Consider the following 19,985-nt stretch of genomic DNA (forward strand, 5'->3'; position numbering starts at 1 on the left):
TGGAATGCCTGCTGAACGAGGCAATGATGACCATGCAATTGAACTTCTTCCAGGAAGTTCACCGCCTAACAAACCTCCTTATGAGTTTCTCAACATCAACAAGAGGAGATTATGCGGCAAGTGCATAAGTTAGTTGAGAAGGGCATGGTTAGGCCTAGCTCTTCTCCATTTTTTTCTCATGTGCTATTAGTGCGAAAGAAAGACGGCACCTATCGTATGTGTGTCTACTATAGAGCACTAAATAGGATCACTATCAAGAATAGGTTTCCTCTTCCACGGGTAGAAGACATATTTGATAAGCTACAAGGGTCCACCTACTTCAGTAGGATTGACCTAAAAAGTGGCTATCATCAAATAAGGATAGTAGATCAAGACATTGTAAAGACCGCATTTCGCACTACGTTTGGTCTTTATGAATACATTGTCATGCCATTTGTCTTTATCAATGCACCAGCCACATTCAATTTCTTGATGGAGAAGCTATTCAAGCCTCACCGAACCTTTACTGGAGTGTTCTTTGATGATATCATCATCTACTCTAATTCATTAGACGAACACAAGCAACACCTCCAGTTAATATTTCAAGTTCTAAGAGAGAATAAACTTTATGTTAATAGAAAGAAAAGTGAATCTCTTTCTTACAAGAGATTCAGTATTTACGTCACATTATCTCTCAAGATGGCATCCAAATGGATCCATCAAAGTTAGAGGTAATAAAAGGATGGCCTAAACCAAGGAATCTTCATGAGTTAAGAAGCTTTATAGGTATGTGCGCATACTATAGACGCTTCATAGAAAAGTTCTCACTAATGGCAGGACCATTACATGACCTAACAAAGAAAAACGTTAGGTACACATGGTCTGCCAAGGAGAACAATACTTTCAAAAAGCTTAAAGAAAAGCTTATCTCTCAACCTGTGCTTACATTACCGGATCTCTCAAAGCCATTTGAGGTCCAATGTGATGCTTGTGGTGATTGCCTTGGAGTTGTTTTGCTTCAAGAAGGGCACGTCATAGGCTATGAAAGTCGAAGGCTCGACCCTGTTGAGCAAGCTCTAGGCATATATGAAAAGGAACTCCTTGCAGTTCTACATGCCTCGGACTCATGGAAGCACTATTTATTGGGGACTCCTTTCATTCTGCGAACGGATCACCAAAGTCTTAAGTACTTCATGATGTAGACCAAGATCTCCGCCAAAAAAATGAGGTGGGCAAATTTCCTTTCGCAATTTCATTTTCATATTTCTCACATTGCTGGCAAGCATACTCAAGTAGCCGATGCACTCTCCGGACGGCCGAGAGTGAATGCAATTTCCATAGCAACTCACAATGATCTATCTTCTATGATAGATGAGTATGCTATTGATCCCAATTTTAGAGATGTGATTTCAGCCCTTGCACTAGGGAAGACAGAAGAACCGTTTACTTTACAAGATGGTTATCTTCTCTATGGCAATAGACTATGCATTACTAGCTCACTACATGAGAAAGTTATGTATGAATCTCATGCTCCTCCTTATGCAGCGCATATAGGGATTCAGTCTACCCTAAAGGGGATTGAAACATATTTCTATTGGCCTACCATGAAAGCAAACATACAAGAGTATGTTTCTAAATGTGTGGTATGCCAAAAGACGAAGTTTGATAGAGGGAAGCAACCTAGACTGCTTCAACCTTTGCCAATCCCTAATTCACCATGGGAGAACATATCCATGGATTTTATCTTTGGATTGCCTAAGCCTATCCATGGGAATACGGGAATATGGACGATAGTAGACATGTTCAGTAAACAATCTCATTTTATACCAGTCAAAAAGACACCATGGCTTTCCAATGTCCATAGTGTTGGATAGAGATCCTAGAATGACCAGTAATTTCTGGAAGGGTCTCTTTAGAATTTAGGAACAAGGCTAAACTTCTCTTTGGCCTATCACCCGCAAACGGATGGCCAAAGTGAAATAGCTAACCTAACAATCCTCGATCTACTAAAAGCCTATGTAACGGAAGTAGATCAAAGATCCCAATGGGAGAAGTGCTTACCCTTAGTGGAGTATGCATACAATAACACTATACATACTTCCACGGGAAAATCACCTTTTGAGGTAATATAAGGGAGATCAAAAAGTCCCTTGCTACTTAAGGTACACGGGAAGATCTTAGCTGCAGATGAGTATAGCCGAGACCTACAAGAATCTTTCCAAAGATTAAGGATGCTATCTCTTTCTCACAGCAAAGGCAAAAGGCTACTGCTGACAAGCACAGAAGAGCCCAAGCCTTTAAGGAAAATGATTGGGTCTTACTCAAATTTCCCAAGGCTCGATTAAGGCACACGACGGGCAAGAATCCTACGGGACACCAAAAGTACTATGCTAAGTTAGCAAAAAGGTACTATGGTCCTTTCCAGATTCTTAGGCCAATCAATGAGATGGCCTATCAACTCAAGTTGCCCAACCATTGGCTCATACACAATGCTTTCCATGTGAGCCTACTAAATCCTTACAAAGGAGAGCCACCTCAAGAACCAACTATTGAAGACCCACCGGAGATTGAGGACCAAGAAGAAGTGTTGCAGCCCAAGTCCATTCTCCGATATGAAAACAAGGTACTAAGAGGCGGTAAGACTATCCGATGATATCTTATTAAGTTTAAGAATTATCCTTTTGAAGATGCTAGATGGATGCAAGGCATACAATTATAGGATAACATAAACCTTGTCAATGCTTACAATGCTTCCCAAGAGTAACCAAATGTACAAATGTTAAAAATGAACAAAGTTTTGGTCTTATAAGACTCTCTTTTTCTTTATTGTGCACAAAAATGAAGTAATATGCATTCTTAGATTAAGTTTGTGGAGAGGATGTCTCCCAAACACCAAGTAGAGCTTGTCACTCTACTATGGAAGATTGATAGGACTAATGTGTAGACATGCTTGCGGCAGCCTCAGGCTCTCAAGCGCCAAATGCACTAGTCATCCATTCTGGAACGATGTCGTAGGGTAACATAGGGATCCTCTACCCGCTAAGAAAAAGGACTCATGAATATGCTTTATCTTCTCTACACCATAGTCGAGGACGACTATGATTTCATAATGTCATAATAATCAATATCTAATTCTCCTAAATGATTTTCTCATGTTAAACTGATCATTTAATATGGGGAAGTGCTAGGGGAGAAAAAGCTAGAATATTGGTTAAGTTAGCAGACCAGCACAGTAGGGATCCAAAGGAGGGAAAATAGGGATCCAAAGGGGGGGCCATCTGCAAAAGAGCTATGTGCAACAATGGGCTTAAAAGACCGTAAGTTTCAGCCCATTAAGACTTCCAAAATGCTAAGGTTCCAAAATTCAGGTTGTGTCCAAAGGTCAACTTTAGGGAAAATTGGATGCTTTGTGTGTGTCCCAAAAGTCTTTGTCAAGCCCTACATAGGAGGGGGCGAGCCCAAGAATTAGGGGATGAGAGAGAAATTCATACACACACACAAACTCCCTTTGTACACAAGGGGAAAGAGGGACACATGTCAGCTCCCTAGCCCAGATTCCCACAAGGTGTACTCAAATCCTATTGAATGGCCTTGGAGGTGGACCAATGAGAATTAGGCTAGAGTAAATCTAGTTTAATTTATTTAAAAACACTTAATAAAAGAACCAATAAGAATTAAGCTCTCTAGAAGACTATTGGACAGTCTCCCAAGGGGACTAATGAGCATTCAGCCACCCAATGGCTTGCCTAATTCCTATTGGCCATGAGGCAAAGGGGTCCAATGAGAGTTTAGTTGAATTATTAAATTACCTAAAGCTCTCACAAAAGGGGAAAGGGGGACACATGTCAGAAGGCTATCACTTATGCTGCTTAATTGTCATTGGCTAAGTCTGGAGAGGTCCAATAGAATGCTAGCCTGAGTAATTAGCAAGGGGGGTCGACCAAGAGAGAGAGGGGGATGATTTTTGCAAGGCATTATTGACACACACACTCACACTATCTCATGTGTGAAGTAAAGAAGACTCTCTATCCTTCTCAAGCTTTAATGGAAACTTATCACCTACTCCTGTGAGAAGGAAGGCCTACACCAACAACTCTTGGCTTTGTGATGCAAATCCAACCAAGAGCCAAGCTTCAATGCATGCTCATCTCCTCTACCATGCTAATTACTAAGCTAAGCTATGCTAATATGAGTGATTATGTGAGGAGATGTACATCTTTCTCGTAAGAATATTCCTTCTTCCTCTCAATCTACTCTCTACCCCGCTAGCTCTCACCATCTTCGAAGGTGTGTGAGGTCTTGGGTCTGAGACCGTGAGGGAATTGATGTTGTGTTTGATAAGTGTTTTGCGTAGTGCATGACGTTTCCATCTTCATTGCACTAGCTAGTACTGAAGGAACACAAGAAATTGTATTGTAAAATGTCTCTCTTGATGGGAGAAACCATCATACAAAGCCTTTTGGAGGGGGGACCGGCTCCATGCAAATCCGGTCCTCAACTGGTGTCAATTGCTTAATTTCTCTCTGTTTTGAAGTATTGTTCATGCTATCTAACTAGGTGTTATGCTTTTTGTTGCTTTCTCCACCCAAGCACTCTTGTTATTATCATTAGGAATCTATTCTAATGAAATGCTCACTATGTTCATGCTATTTTCCGCTACACACAAGTTACTAGGCCATTAAATGTACAAGAATCCTACGGGACACCAAAAGTACTATGCTAAGTTAGCAAAAAGGTACTATGGTCCCTTACAGATTCTTAGGCCAATCAATGAGATGGCCTATCAATTCAAGTTTCCCAGCCATTGGCTCATACACAATGCTTTTCATGTGAGCCTATTAAAGCCTTACAAAGGAGAGCCACCTCAAGAACCTACTATTGAAGACCCACCAGAGATCAAGGACCAAGAAGAGGTGCTATAGCCCCAGCCCATTCTCCGACATGAAGACAAGGTACTAAGAGGCGGTAAGACTATCCGACGATATTTTATAAAGTTTAAGAATTATCCTTTTGAATATGCTAGATGGATGCAAGGCATACAATTAAAGGATAACCTAAACCTTGTCCATGCTTACAATGCTTCCCTAGAGTAAGCAAATGTACAAATGTTAAAAACAAACAAAGTTTTTGTCTTATAAGACTCTCTTTTTCTTTATTGTGCACAAAAATGAAGTAGTATGCATGCTTAGATCAAGTTTGCGGAGACGACGTCTCCCAAACACCAAGTAGAGCTTGTCGCTCTACTATGGAAGATTGATAGGACTAATGTGCAAACATGCTTGCGGAAACTTACGTTCTCAAGCGCCAAATGGACTAGTCATCCATTCTGGAATGATGTCGTAGGGTAACATAGGGATCCTCTACCCGCTAGGAAAAAGGACTAATGAATATGCTTTGTCTTCTCTACCCCGTAGTCGAGGACGACTATGATTTCAAGAGAGAGGTAATGTCATAATAATCAATATCTAATTCTCCTAAATGGATTTTCTCATGTTAAACTGATCATTTAATATGGGGAAGTGCCAAGGGAGAAAAAGCTAGAATATTGGTTAAGCTAGCAGACCGGCCACAGTAGGGATCCAAAGGAGAGAAAATAGGGATCCAAAGTGGGGGCCATCTGCAAAAGAGCAAGGTGCAACAATGGGCTTAAAAGACCCTAAGGTTCAGCCCATTAAGACTTCCAAAATGCTAAGGTTCCAAAATTCAAAGGTTGTGTCCATTGGGTCAAAAGCCTAGGGAAATTGGATGCTTTTGTGTGTCCTAAAAGTCTTTCTCAAGCCCTACAAAGGAGGAGGCGAGCCCAAGAAGTAGCGGATGAGAGAGAAACTCACACACACACACACACACACACACACACACACACACACACACACACACACACACACACACACACACACACACACACACACACACAAGCTTCCCTTGGTAATGTCATAATAATCAATATCTAATTCTCCTGAATGATTTTCTCATGTTAAACTGATCATTTAATATGGGGAAGTGCGAGGCGAGAAAAAACTAGAATATTGGTTAAGCTAGCAAACCTGTCACAGTAGGGATCCAAAGGGGGGGCCATCTGCAAAAGAGCAAGGTGCAACAATGGGCTTAAAAGACCCTAAGGTTCAGCCCATTAAGACTTCCAAAATGCTAAGATTCCAAAAATTCAAAGGTTGTGTCCAAAGGTCAAAAGCCTAGGGAAATTGGATGCTTTGTGTGTGTCCTAAAATTATTTCTCAAGCCCTACAAAGGAGGGGGCGAGCCCAAGAAGTAGGGGATGAGAGAGAAACTCACACACACACACAAGCTTCCCTTGTACACAAGGGGAAGCTTGTGTAGGGGAAAGATCCTATTGGATGGCCTTGGAGGTGGACCAATAAGAATTAGGCTAGAGTAAATCTAGTCTAATTAATCCAAAAACACTTAATAAAAGAACGAATAGGAATTAAGATCTCTATAAGACTATTGGACAGTCTCCTAAGGGGTCCAATGAGCATTCAGCAGCCCAATGGCTTGCCTGATTCCTATTGGCCAGGAGAAAAAGGGGTCCATTGAGAGTTTAGTTGCATTAGTTAATTAGAAAAATCTCTCACAAAAGGGGAAAGAGGGACACATGTCAAAAGGCTATCACTTATGCTGCTTAATTTCCATTGGCTAGGCCTGGGGAGGTCCAATAGGGTTGTAGCATGAGCAAATAGCAAGAGGGGTCGACCAAGAGAGAGAGAGGGGGATGATTTTTGCAAGGCATTATTGACACACACACTCACACACACACACAATCTATGTGTGGAGCAAGAAGACTCTCTCTCTCCTTCTCAAGCTTTAATGGAAAGCTTACCACCGACTCCAAGCTTGTGAGAAGAGAGACCTACACCAACAGCTCTTGGCTTTGTGATGCAAATCCAACCAAGAGCCAAGCTTCAATGCATGCTCATCTCCTCTACCATGCTAATTACTAAGCTAAGCTATGCTAATATGAGTGATTATGTTAGAATATGTACATCTTTCTCGTAAGACTACTCCTTCTTCCTCTCAATCTACTCTCATACCCTGCTAGCTCTCACCATCTTCGAAGGTGTGTGAGGTCTTGGCTCTGAGACCGTGAGGGAATTGATGTTGTGTTTGATAAGTGTTTTGCTTAGTGCTTGAAGTTTCCATCTTCATTGCACTAGCTAGTATTGAAGGAACACAAAGAATTGTATTGTAAAATGTCTCTCTTGATGGGAGAAACCATAATACAAAGCCTTTTGGAGGGGGGACCGGCTCCATGCAAATCCGTCCTCAAATGTTCTCAATTGCTTAATTTCTCTCTCTTTTGAAGTATTGTTCATGCTATCTAACTAGGTGTTATACTTTTTGTTGCTCTCTCCACCCAAGCACTCTTGTTATTCTCATTAGGAATCTATTCTAATGAAATGCTCACTATGTTCATGCTATTTTTTGCTACAAACAAGTTACTAGGCCATTAAATGTTACACCAACACTCTTGGCTATGGAATGCAAATCCAACCAAGAGCCATGCTTCAATGCTTAAGCTTGTCCACTTCATTACTATGCTATTATGCTATGCTAAGCAAAAAGAGTGATGATAAGTGGGGAATTCTTTCTTTCTTCTATGAATGTTTCTTCTTCTTGTTCCCTACCCTCATTCCCCGCTAGCTCTCTCCACCTTTGAAGGTGTTTGAGGCTTTGGGACTGAGACCGGGGATGGTTAATGCTTTTACAAAGCTTATGTTATGCTCATGATGCATGAAGCTTTCCATCTTCATTGCACCACCTAGGTCACAAAAGGAACACAAAGATTGTATTGTACCAAGTCTCTCTCTATTACAAAAGCCTATTGGAGGGGGGATCGGCTCCACATTAATTCGGTCCTTAACTGTTGTCAGGTTCTCTAATTCACTCTCTTGTAAAAGTATTGTTCGTGCCAAGTTAATTAAGTATAATGGTTGTGTTGCTACTACTAATTAAGTTCACCCTCTATGTTCTCAAAGTACTCTCATAAAAATTCTCACTATAATTCTCTTAATTCCGCTATCCTCAATGTTCATAAGCCATTTCCATTACAAGTCATCTATTGTGATAGATGTCTGCAAGAGCAACCAAAGGTCAAGCCAAATTCTTATCATCATCATTGCTTCTACATGTGTTTAGCAACCAGAAGGTGCCAGCAGCGATGCCCATCAGTCATTCTAGAGACTGAAATCCAAAAAGTTATCTTGTAAAGCCAAATACAAGTCCAAATCAACCCAAACTTTGTCAGGAGGCTATGAACAGAGAATACAAGCTAAGGTTTATTTTTATTTTATTTTTAAAACCTAGCTAGCCAAAGATGCAATTTTTCCAAAGTTGAAGCAATGATAGCCACTTGCATACCTTGTACATCATGTATATGAGTTTTGGGGACAAATGGACAATGATAGCTCATAGATGGTCATCTATCGTAAATGATGTCGGATAAATCCCTTTTGAAGCAAGTTAATAACTTGGGGAATTAACTGGGGTTTGTCAGGCTTTAATTAAGTCATGTATCAAGTAGAAGCATTATAATGATTTACAAAGCACACAAAGCTAACATTGGAAAATAGGACTTTGATCACCTTGATGCAGGAACAAAGGAGTCACCAATGAAGAAGAGCATACACAAATGGTAGACAGACCAACCTTCGCAGGGCTACATATCTTGTCCTTGATGAGGCTCACGAGATCTAAAAGCCAATCAGTCAATTCTACAGATTGTAGAAGTTGTTTCTGAGAATCACAAATACTCAGAATTGACATATTTGCTGGAGCAAGTGATGGATGGAGCTTCATCTATCCATGATGACAAGAGTCAAGCTGAACAAGATTGGGTTATCTCTGAATTTATATTTGGCAATAGCCCTATAATGACAGCAACAAATGTTGCAGCTCAGGGCTTGGATGTGAAGGACATAAATTTCTTCATCAATTATGATTTTCATGAATCAGAGTTCTTGTTGTGGTTTGACAAAAGTACAAGCAACGGAGCAAACAAAGGCAAAAACGACAACAAACACCGCACCGACATTGACAACCAGGTCATGTCAGGGAAGACATGACTTTGGAGGAGGGGAGTGTTGAACCGTGGGTCAACAACACGTCATAACTCAATTTCCGTATCAAAGTCTTATTTCTTGAGAGTTATGAAATGCTACAGATTATGGTTAAAAACATCATGTGTAATGAGTAGTTAGTCTAGTTGCAGAAACCGAGGTGAAATGGCACTTCTTGATTGTACATACAAAGCCATTTGATCCATTCAAGTCTATTTTAGGTTTAACCTATGGTAGCCTTAGTATATAAGGTACCTAGGTCATTTTGTAAAAAGAACTTTTAGAGTCATAATCACTTTTAAGCTTCCGTCGGAAAGAGAGAAAGAGAGAGTGTGTGAGCTTCATCTTGGTGCTACTCCCCACTTGCTCATCGCATTGGAGATCCAACTGCACCATCGTGCTAGGCTCGGTAAGAGCTACGCATCAACGCCAAGCATTCCTCACGAAACGGAGTAAACGCGCTCACGCATCTACGAGCTTTATAGGTGATGTGATTTGCCCGCAACACAATGCTTTTCATATGAGTCTCTTGAAAACCGTTAAGGGTGAGGTGCCAATTGACGGGGAGCATGATGAGCAACCTGAAGTGGAAGAGAGAGAGGAGATACTCGTTCTAGAATAGATAATGGCCCATAAAGAAAGAAAAGTAAAAGGTAAATTGATTCGGCGGTTCTTAGTGAAATTCAAGAACTATCCGGCATTGGATGCAAAGTGGATGGAGGAGGACCTAGCAGATACTCCTCAGATTTTGGAACTTTACCTGTAGGCTTTCGGCTTAGCTACGTCTATTCCGAAAGATTCCGCAATTAGCACAAGAGGGGAGTCACTCTGCTCCTTTGTCACAAATTACCTAGATGAAATAAAGTCATTGATTTCCCTTTGGATTTCAGGGATACTGCTGTGCTGACAGTATTCTGATGTATGACTTTATATATAAGGAGACTAAAAATGGGAACTCCCAAACTTGAATCTGATTGATGTGTACTCTCTCATGTGATTTTGTTTGAGTGCAGGATTGACAAGCAAAATGAATACAATATTTTCGTTTTGAGAATCTATAGACATGATCGCAATAAGAATTAGCTAATCCGACATCAGTGAGATCCGGTGTGGATCTAGATGCGATTGCTAAATATGTTGCTAGGAATCATGGTCTTAGATCTCGAATCAATTTTTATGTGATTGATATGATGTGAATGTGCACTAACAAAGTCGTCTTTGGGCAAGTGCTAGATTTGTGTTTGTCTACTGCATTGGTACTTAGAGTCGGTGTCTACTAAACTAGTTTATGGACTTTGTCTGTTTCAGACGAGGAATCAAGTGCGATGACAATTCTTTCAAGAGGGGGTATGTCACAAACTAATGATGTGGCATGTCTAATAAGTTGTCCCAACTAACGATAGGGCTCTAGGGACACTAGAACAATCACAAACCTTGAAGTCTTGATAACTTACAATTTTTGTGATTCAAATCTTGAATTTGTCTTTAAAATCATGCAGTGCTAGCCTCACTCTCAAAAGCATATGATTACACAAATTAGCTAGCCCTATGGAGATTGAGAGAGGCTAGATGAAAAAGATACAAAAAAATTCATGCGGTTATTCAAACATAACAAAGAAGTTAAAACCCTTTTATTATCATGCTACTATTGGGCTGCATATAGGAAATAGCAAGAAGAAATCGAAGAAAAATATAGAGCTCTACAAGTGCTTCAAGAGCACTGCAAGCACATCATGACTAGTCACGCATGCTTTGCATGCACCTAGGTACACACAAACACACGGGCTCAAAGGAGGCTGAATATTGTGCTACTTGACCTTTTTTTTCTTTTTTTCTTTTTTTTTGGGGGGGGGGGGGGAGAGAGAGATTTATTTGATTTAATTTGAACCTCATAAAATTTGAATGCATGCTTTGGCAACTGTGGCCTAGAATAATTTTTTTCCCCATATTTTGGTGTTGACCTCCATTTTGGGAGAATATGTGGTTAGTGTAGAGCTTTCTAGGGTCCCATCTCTTGTAATACAGTTGATGCATGCAATTTTGGGTAATTTGTGTTCTGCTTATGAGACCTAGTGATCATAACTCTTGGATCATTTTTTCAAGCCATTTTATCATGGAAAACAAATGTTTCTTAACGTGAGCATTTCTAATGCTTTTGACGCTTACTCACCCATACTATCTTGTACACGAACTTCTAGTAATAAACATGCCATTTTGAGACCATGTATATGCCATTTTGTTATTGAAAAAAGATCCATCAAAACCCTAAACAAAGCTTAGTGGCTTGTGAATGTTCTAAAGCTTGTTATACATCTCTATCCCTAGCATTGACATTCTTATTAATTTTGTGGCCTATTCAAGGTTCAAACCAACATTTTCTCTCCCTAGCCTAGAGATAAAAATATGCTTCTAAGCATCAACCTCAACCATGTGTTTAGCAATCTCAACCACCATGTGAAAGCTCTTGAAAATAGCCAACACTTCAGCTTTGGATTTGATCAAGGAAACCTAATTATTTCTAGTAAAATGATGAAAGAAATTCACATGGTATGTTTTCCCACGCAAAAAAATTATTTGGGATGACCCACACACATTTGCATGAATCAATTAAGTCACTTATTCCCAAGTGACCTAAACTTGCTACTTTAGAAATTTCTCATAGATTTCTTCTCAAGACAACACCCTTCAGCGAAAAGAATGCCCAAAACCATCCCTTTGTTCTTCGACATGTACATGTTGTCGAAACTAAGGTGTCCATACCTTTTATGCCATAGCTTTGTGGGTGTAACCATGGCTAAGTTCCCATCACCTATGGCTAAAAAAGTTAATGGTGAATTTCCCAAATTGTAGAGCTTTCCTTGCTTTTGGCCTTTGGTTATGTCCTTGCATGCGTTCTTGGGGTCTTTGACAAGGCCTTGTTGGTCTTCGAACTCCACTTTGAGGCCCTTCTCTATCATGGCTCTAGCTGATTTGTTAGTGAGCTAGAGTACTAAGATTACATTCTCAAGATTCTTCTTCAACCGTATTCCTAGTTGAGGGGACACCGTTCCTTTTCCTACAATAGCATGTGAGAATGGATTTGGGGTACCCAATATTTATGGCAGATTGAAGGAAGTAGAGAAGGGTGCTGAGAAGATGGGTGCTAGGAGGGCGTGATCTGCCATTTGAGATGTAGAGGAGGCAAGGAGAAGGATCTTGACTCCTTGTAAATCAAAGAGAAACAAGGAAAAAAGCATCCTAATCAAAGTGCTCATCTCTCTCTCTCTCTCTCTCTCTCTCTCTCTCTCTCTCTCTCTCACACACACACACACACACACACATCATATAGACTCCCTATTGTCTCTTAACATTGTCTCATTTAATTTGATGGCATAAGAAAATTTTCACACAACTATAGCCCAATTATACAGTAACATCATTGTTCAATGAAGGCAGTTTGTGCATCAAAATAAAATCCTTATGCTAGATTTATTCCCACACCATCAAACCTCACACCAAAGATGAGATGCATTGAAGGAAAATCAAACATTAAGCTAACTACGACTTGATGTCAAAAAAGCGGGCGAGGTTGACTTTATTAACTTTTTGCCAACATTACCAACCATATAAATTGAACATTTAAATGAGAATACTTTTAACATTACCAGAGCAATTGTCTAGTGGCATGGTTTGGATTCTGAGACAACATGCGTGAGTCTCCGGATCAATGTCCTACTCGGTCTCAAAATGGTGTCATGCATCATTTCTAGGGGCTAGGAATGGGAAGAAGAAAAATGTGTAGTTTGTTTTAGTTATGACCACAAGTTGCATGTCCATTTGTTGTTGAATGTCCAAAAGGCGATACAGAGGTGGTGTATGTTTTGACTTGTACACAAAATTTCAAAAAATCATCAAGAAAGTGCATAAAGCTTCATCATATGAGGAAATGAAGAGAGCATTTGAGAAGTTATAAGACTTTTAGGATGACTGTAAGAGTGCATATGGATGATTTGATGAACATAAAGGGGGGAGACATAGTTCATGCTCTAATAGGAGGAAGGTTTTCAAATTGCAAAAAGCATGTGAGAAGTTGAGAGATACATATGAGGATGAGTTTGAATCAAGTGATGATAGTGATCGGGTAAGTAGCATGGAGTTCGAACGACACCAAACCAAGCTCATGCCAAAGATGGAGGAGGAGGAGGTACAAAAGGAGGACCATTTAGAGAGCCTAGAAGGGCCCCTAGATACCACAAGAGGAAGTCCATGGAGCAGAAGAGGAACATCCATTGCTTAAATTCATAAGAGTTGTCTTTTGCATACGAGGAATTATCCTAGATGAGGAGAAGCATACAATCCTTAATCCAACTTACAAGAGGGTTTTGAAAGTGTTAGTTGGAAAAAATCTCTGACGAACTTCTTTAAATCTGAAAAAATCTGAAAAGACTTTGCTATTCCACTCCTCTGGATCTTGACAAAGAAGACACCTCACCCCAAGAGCCAGATATAAAAAACGGAAGAAGCCTGCAACAAACCTCAAATTTATATGTGTACATCCATATGTATGCATGTTATTCAGAGTGGCGACAGAAAATTAGATGATGATAATCAATTTCAACCCTTTTCCTTGTGATAGCTACAAATGGAGAGCCATGTGATGGGTTACCATCTTGCACGGTACAGAGCACATTGTACATATGAACCTATATTCATGAGTCTTTTTAAAAGATATACTAATTAATTAGTTCTATTGAAAATCTTATATCTATGAGGGGGTGTCTGACTATCCAGATCATTCCATTAAAAAAGACGGCCATAAATTTGGCACCACGCCTACAATTCTGGTTTTTTTACAATAATGCCAATTCTTTCTACAAGGTGCACTAATTGTAATACGTCGAATGTTGCTAGCACTTGCTTCCCTATCAGCAAGATACTTGAGGGTTGCCTGATAGCAAGCTTAAATGATACTTTTTACAGCTTGCCTCAGAACAAAGTTATTAACATAATTCCGTAAAGTATCATGTCTAAAACTAATCAGATGTGTGTTAGAGCACAGGTAAAAATCTACCACTCTCCCCCTGCAAAATGTGTAGGTCCTTAAAAGGGCATTTAAATAGAAGCCAAAAGTACTCCATCTATAAATGCAACTTAAAAAGATGCATATAAAGAATCATATGGATCAAAAGCTTCAGAAAACTGTGAACCATGTCACTGGTTTTAATATGCAAGCCATGAAAAAACTTCTTTGACCTGGGACAGACTCTACAACTTCGTATGCAGTTTTGCTGATTCCTGCCATTTCTTCATAAACATTCTACCTGTTTCAGGTTTCAAAACCACATGAGCTCACAGCATTGTTTTGAAACCAATGACACCATACCGATATGTTTCTCATTCAGAAGGAAAAAATCAATAATTTCAGGGAAAATAAAATGTCAGAATTACTTGCACACAACGAAAATATTTGTCTCGCATATAGGCTCGTCCAAAAAGATTCTAATGTGAATGCAGGAACAAGTTCAGGCAGCCATATGACTGCTTTAATGGAGAAACTACCTGAATTACAAAATTCCTGAACATGCCTGGTATCATCCATCAACTAGTCTACTCAGCAACTCAACTAGATGCTTCATATTTTTCTGGTTCTTTCCAGATTTAAAGAAGTTCGTAAGCTCCTCCGATGTACTCTGAATCATGAACGACATCATGTTAATTTTGAGAAACTATGTGTGATCAATTTGGACACGGCCAAATTATAGCCTTCAACCTATACTATATCTTCTGATGATAGGGCAGGCATCACAACAGAGCTTGAGAATCTCACTCTCAAAACGGACAAAAGGTCCTCATCAAGAGAAAGTAATGGGCAAGAAAGCTTGCATCTTCCTAGAAACAAAGCGTCTTATGTATTTTAAGGGAACTGAAAATATGCAGGCAAGTAAATATTGTTCATGTCCTTTTGAGAAACGGATGCATAGTTAATGAAGAGTTTTCAAGACATGAGGATGTAGTACTGTAGCGAAGATATCTATTCTGGTGCTCTGCGTGAAGCAGGTAGCCTCAGAGCAGTATGCTCAGAGTCTCACTCAAGAGCCCAATAACATGTAGTGCAATGTGATAACTCAAACTGTGTGAAAAAACAGAACACAGAGACTAGCGATAGAGACGACACAAGAACTGCTCACTCAAGCCTCGATTTACAACAAAAACCCAAAGTACCAGACCCGACCTGGTTGTGCACTCAGCTCCAGACCACATTCTGTGCTACACAGACACAAGGGGGTGTCGAGGCTAGATAGTGCAGGTCCACGTGCCGCGTGACTCTAGACTCAGACTCAATGACAGACACTGATAACCACTATGATGAAGAAGATAAATGATGTAAATTGAATTTTATATACAAAAAGATGAGATACCTCTCACCCCCACCCAGCAACTCGTGAGTGGATAAGGTAAACCCTGTAGGTTGTCTGGCAGATGGTAAATCAGGTAGGCCTAGCCTCTAGCCCACGCTGATGGTCCTGCAGCCTGCTCTCACTCGTCCGCCTCCCGCCAGTAGCCACATCAGCATCATGGGTAGGTCCAACCTCTCCAGCCAGAGGAGCTCCATGAGGCCCTCAAGGCACTTCCCCGAGGTAGCTGCCAAGGGGAGGATGGTTTGACACCCAGTTTTTTCTTGGAGTACAGATCTTTGTAGCACCTACCAGCACATCTTGCATACTGGAGAGATGCCTGATAGCTTGAGTGAGGGTCTGATTTACCTTATTCTCGAGGGAGGTTCCTTGAATGAGACTCAGCAGTGGCAACCCATCACAACTCAGCCTACAAAATCTTAGCAAAGGCTCTGAGTTTGAGAATTCAGCCACTACTTGAGAGCAATGTTCATGAGACTCATACCGGTTTTGTCACGGAGTGCTATATCCTTGACACCATCTTTACCTTCTGGGAGGCGTTGGCCCTCGCACGTCTCCGAGGAGAGGATCTTGTGATACTCCTTCTCGATTTTGACAAGGCTTACCATAGAGTTGACTAGGATTTCTTGGAGGGCACCTTGCGCAGATGGGCTTCTAAGACGCTTGGATCAGAGGGGGTGTCAGCTTTCTACAGATGTGCGCACAGTCAGGTGCTCTTAGTAGGGGGAAGAGGGGAATGTTTCATGCTCACGCGTTCGGTTAGACAGGGTTGCCCTCTAACTCCCTTCTTCTTTCTCTTCTATGCTGAGGCAATGAGTAGATTTTTGACTTCATAGGAGGTTGGTTTGCGTGGTCTAGAGCTCCCTATTAGGGGAGACGAGTTGCTTGACACTGAGTTTGCTGACGTATCAGGCATGTACTTGGAGGGCCATGAGGCCAAACTGCACAGGTGTGAGCACGCTCTTGAGGTGTTTTGTTGTGCATTAGGGGCACTGATCAACTGGACAAAGACTATGGCTTTCTGGGTTGGCAATGCTCCTACGCTTGATTGGTCACCAGGCGAGGGCTTCAGGTGGATTCCCCCAGGGATTTATATACCATATCGGGCTGTCAAGTTGGCCTGGATCTATCTCGAGAGCAGCAGACTTCCCCTCTCCTCCTATCTATTCGGAGGAAGCTGTTACATTGAAGTTCTGCACGGCTCTATTTGGCTGGTAGAGTTGTAGTGGCCAACCAGGTGTTGTTGACTACTATGTGGTCCATCACGTCTCGCTGGATCTTCTGGAGTTCCTGTATCAGCCAGCTGGAGAGGCTGAGCAGAAACTTTTTGTGGTCTAGGTGCGACACTTAATTGGCCAGGGCCAAAGTATCCTGGCACGTCATCACCTTACCATGTTCCCATGGAGGGCTAGCGATCATCGACCCAGCACGGCAGAGCAGAGCCCTCCTTGAGAAGCTGGTGGTCAGGGGATTTCTTCAAGGGGAGACACCCTGGAAGGAGTTGTTGCTACATAAGATTCGTGCTGGAGTTCCTCATACGGGCGGCCCTTAGAGCCCGTTCATCAGGTGGATTTTTATAGAGATGCGCAAAGTTGGCATGAGCAGGACCGCTTTGCCGCGAGTCTGCTTAGGTCCTCCACTTGCATGGAGGAGCGCTTGAGACAGCCACTTGTTTAGAACCCCATGGTTAGCACACACAAAGGCCACTTGGTGGCCAGCAGGCCTCATGTTTCTTGGGGTCCCATGGCAGAGGATCCAGCTTGCACGTTCGGTGACTTGCTACACCTCCCGGAGGAGGTTCAGAGCAGCCAGTTACGAGGCATGAGGGGGGTACAGAGCATGTGTAAGGATATTACAGAGGCTATCCCAGCTGAGTGGCACGCCCCTTTAGAGGCCGCAGCTCCCAGGTGGATGGGGGCCTCCATGCGCTTAGAGGTCCTCATTGCAGTTAGGGCTTGCTCAGAGACAGTGCCCCCCATGCTTTTTGAGGTTCAAAGGGAGGTCAGCTTCAAAAAGTCTCAGTAGAGGCGCCACAGGTTGCAGAGTGCTGTTTTCAGAGGATTAGAGTTGTGGGCATATGTGGGAGGACTTGTGTCATCGATCCTGACCAAGCAGATCTTGAGTCAGGACACGGGCGGCTTTGGGCTTGGGAGAGCCGGCCTCTGGCACGAGTGCAGTGGGACCGAGGAGAGTGGTTCTAGTGAGATCCTTTCTCTTCAGCCGACCACCCAAGGACTCCCTTTTTCCAGCACAGCTCGTTTGGGGCGACACATACTGACAACACACAGAGAGGCTCGCCCAGCTGCTGCACTTCACTGGCAGGAGGAGAATCTCACAGCTGAGTTCTTGACAGTTTTTTGGGAGCGATTGTGGGACAGCAAGCAGCCGAGGAGAGTTACTATGTTCCATTGGCTGGTAGCGCACAAGGCTATAGCCGTTGGGAGTTGGTTGGTACATAGCGGCTTCTCGACAGCATGTGCGGCCTGTGGCCATCCAGTGGAGAGTCAGAGACATTGTTTGTGGGACTGCCCCATGGCACATCATGTTTGGGCTTCGGGTTCTTCGGCTGATGCCAGCCCTCTCTACAACCCGACAGTACACTTGGGGTGCTACAGCTTGGTCCACTCTCACAGCCCAGCACTCCACTTTGAGTTGGCATCCACCAGCAGGATGATAGTACTCCAGGAGGGTCGACCTACACTACAGTTTTCCACAGAGCTCATCCCTCAGAAGTGGTGCAGTGACAGAGAGTGGTGTTGGGAGCTCATTTGCAGCCTGACACTCTGGTTCATTTTCCGGGCCCGTTGCTTCCGCATCTTGAGGCTTGGCCTGTTTCACCGGCAGAGACTGTTCGGGACATCTGGTTGGAGCTGATACACTCTTAAGGGTCAGTTTGAGAGACTTCAGGGCAGCTCCAACCGCATGTGGGAGCGCCGAGAGGCTTTCTTGCAACTATGGCGCCCAGGGCCTTTCTTCACCATGGTTCACGGTGTGCCTAGATGGCACTACTCGCAACCTGTGAGGTTTTTCCCTCCTCCCATCTCGTGATTTAGCCCTCGTTGTACATTTTTTTTTCTCACGGGGAGAGTCTCCCTATGTTTCTGTTGTAGCCCTCTTTCGTAAAGGTGGATTGTAGCCTTCGGGCAGTTTTCATTAACTAATGGAAGGATCTCTTTTCTTGCAAAAAAAGAAGACACTTTTTTCCCATGAACCCTTTCCATGTTATGTCCGTCTTAGAAATCATTTGATACTTTGCAACATAATCTATGTGATAATGTTAGCTTATTCTCTGAGATGTTGACTTGTAAAACTTTTCCTCTTGTAAGCCGTTTCCTTTCTGCCTAACCTCTCTCTTGGCAGGCAATCATGAGTTCTCCCCTTCTTCTCTATCAATATCTCTGAAACAACTGCCTTAATTCTCAAAGTCCATGGCTAAGGCTCCTATAAAGCTTAGATCTGGTAGAACAGAGACAAGAAAAAATAGTCCTTTTTGAGAGCTTGGTCAAGAGGGATGTTTTCTTTGTTTCAAACAAAAACCTGAACGAGAGAAGGACACTGTACTAGTTGCTGAAGCTATATCAAGTCACAGAGGTGAAACAAATAAGCGAAATCACAATTGATCATACCTCCATATCATTCAATGTTGCTGCAAGATTGGCCATGGAGTTGGAAAAAGATCTTTTATGTTCCAACGTGAGTTTGGACATCCTTCAAGGTAAATAACAAACAATCATAAACTGTTATTGAATAGTAGCTGGTAAAGAACCTTGGACCAAACTTCACAATTACCAAAAAAACTTCACTAGATATCACATCAACCACGTCTTCCACCTAGTGAAAACAATTGTCAACTTTTTATGGGAGAGAGAGAAGTAGGTGCATGTACATGCATGCAATGCGGAGGTGCTCTCTATACGTGTACATGGTGTGTGCCTGTGTGCCTGCGCGTGCGCGCGTGCACAGAAAAGGTGTCGAAACCATCATTTACTTTCCAACATAGCCTTGCATATTGCTACTTCCTATCGCTGAAAGAAATACAAAGCAGGAACATGTTATGCTCATTTATTAGACATTGGTGCTGGGAGTACTGATTTGAGAGAGCCCTTTACAATCTTCTTGAGACTCTTGAGAGTGCTTGCTTCAATGAAGCCAAAACAAGAAACAAAATTACTTCAAACACTAAATGAATTGTTTGCGCTTCCAGTGGCAATGTGGAAGTCACTTGAACTTGTGAAAAAATCATTGGGCCTACCTAGTAGAGGTGGATTATGTGGAGGCATGATGAAGGCTAAATTTCTAGCCATTAGATAAAACTTCCCCAAATAACATAGCCAATCCAAGATGCGAGTTGGTTAGTGAAAAGGGTCATACGAGATCATTCATTCGAAACAACCCATACAAGAACTTAACTTCATGCAGCCAGATGCAAGATGATCCAATGGATGGAGGACATCACACCCAAAATACGACTTACATAAGGCATCACATAATTGAAGGTAACGTGTCTCAAATGAAACGACATACCATCATCATAAAGTCC

At 42.0% G+C, this 19,985-nt stretch overlaps 1 protein-coding gene across 7 annotated transcripts in view; it reads right to left on the reverse strand.

The window, feature by feature from the left end:
• Window positions 1-13,297: 13,297 nt before the first annotated feature.
• LOC147456664 (protein TRIGALACTOSYLDIACYLGLYCEROL 2, chloroplastic-like) overlaps window positions 13,298-19,985 on the reverse strand; it is a 54,428-nt gene continuing 47,740 nt past the window's right edge. Inside the window, exons 4-7 of one of the 7 annotated variants that reach the window (XR_015188469.1) lie at window positions 19,072-19,153; window positions 14,589-14,719; window positions 14,283-14,350; window positions 13,298-13,553 (exon numbers count right to left, since the gene is read on the reverse strand). Coding sequence is in view for 5 of the 7 variants with exons in the window: in XM_086515091.1 (XP_086371217.1) it covers window positions 14,621-14,719; window positions 19,072-19,153 (181 nt within the window). In the remaining 2 variants the exon portion in view is untranslated. Of the gene's footprint in view, window positions 13,554-13,807; window positions 14,351-14,417; window positions 14,720-19,071; window positions 19,154-19,985 lie in introns of those variants that run through there. The other 6 variants (XR_015188470.1, XM_086515091.1, XM_086515089.1 and 3 more) reach the window with 6 other exon arrangements.

Source organism: Adiantum capillus-veneris, chromosome 6 (genome assembly GCF_014529385.1).
Source record: "Adiantum capillus-veneris isolate H3 chromosome 6, ASM1452938v2, whole genome shotgun sequence".
NCBI classification, from domain to species: domain Eukaryota; kingdom Viridiplantae; phylum Streptophyta; class Polypodiopsida; order Polypodiales; family Pteridaceae; genus Adiantum; species Adiantum capillus-veneris.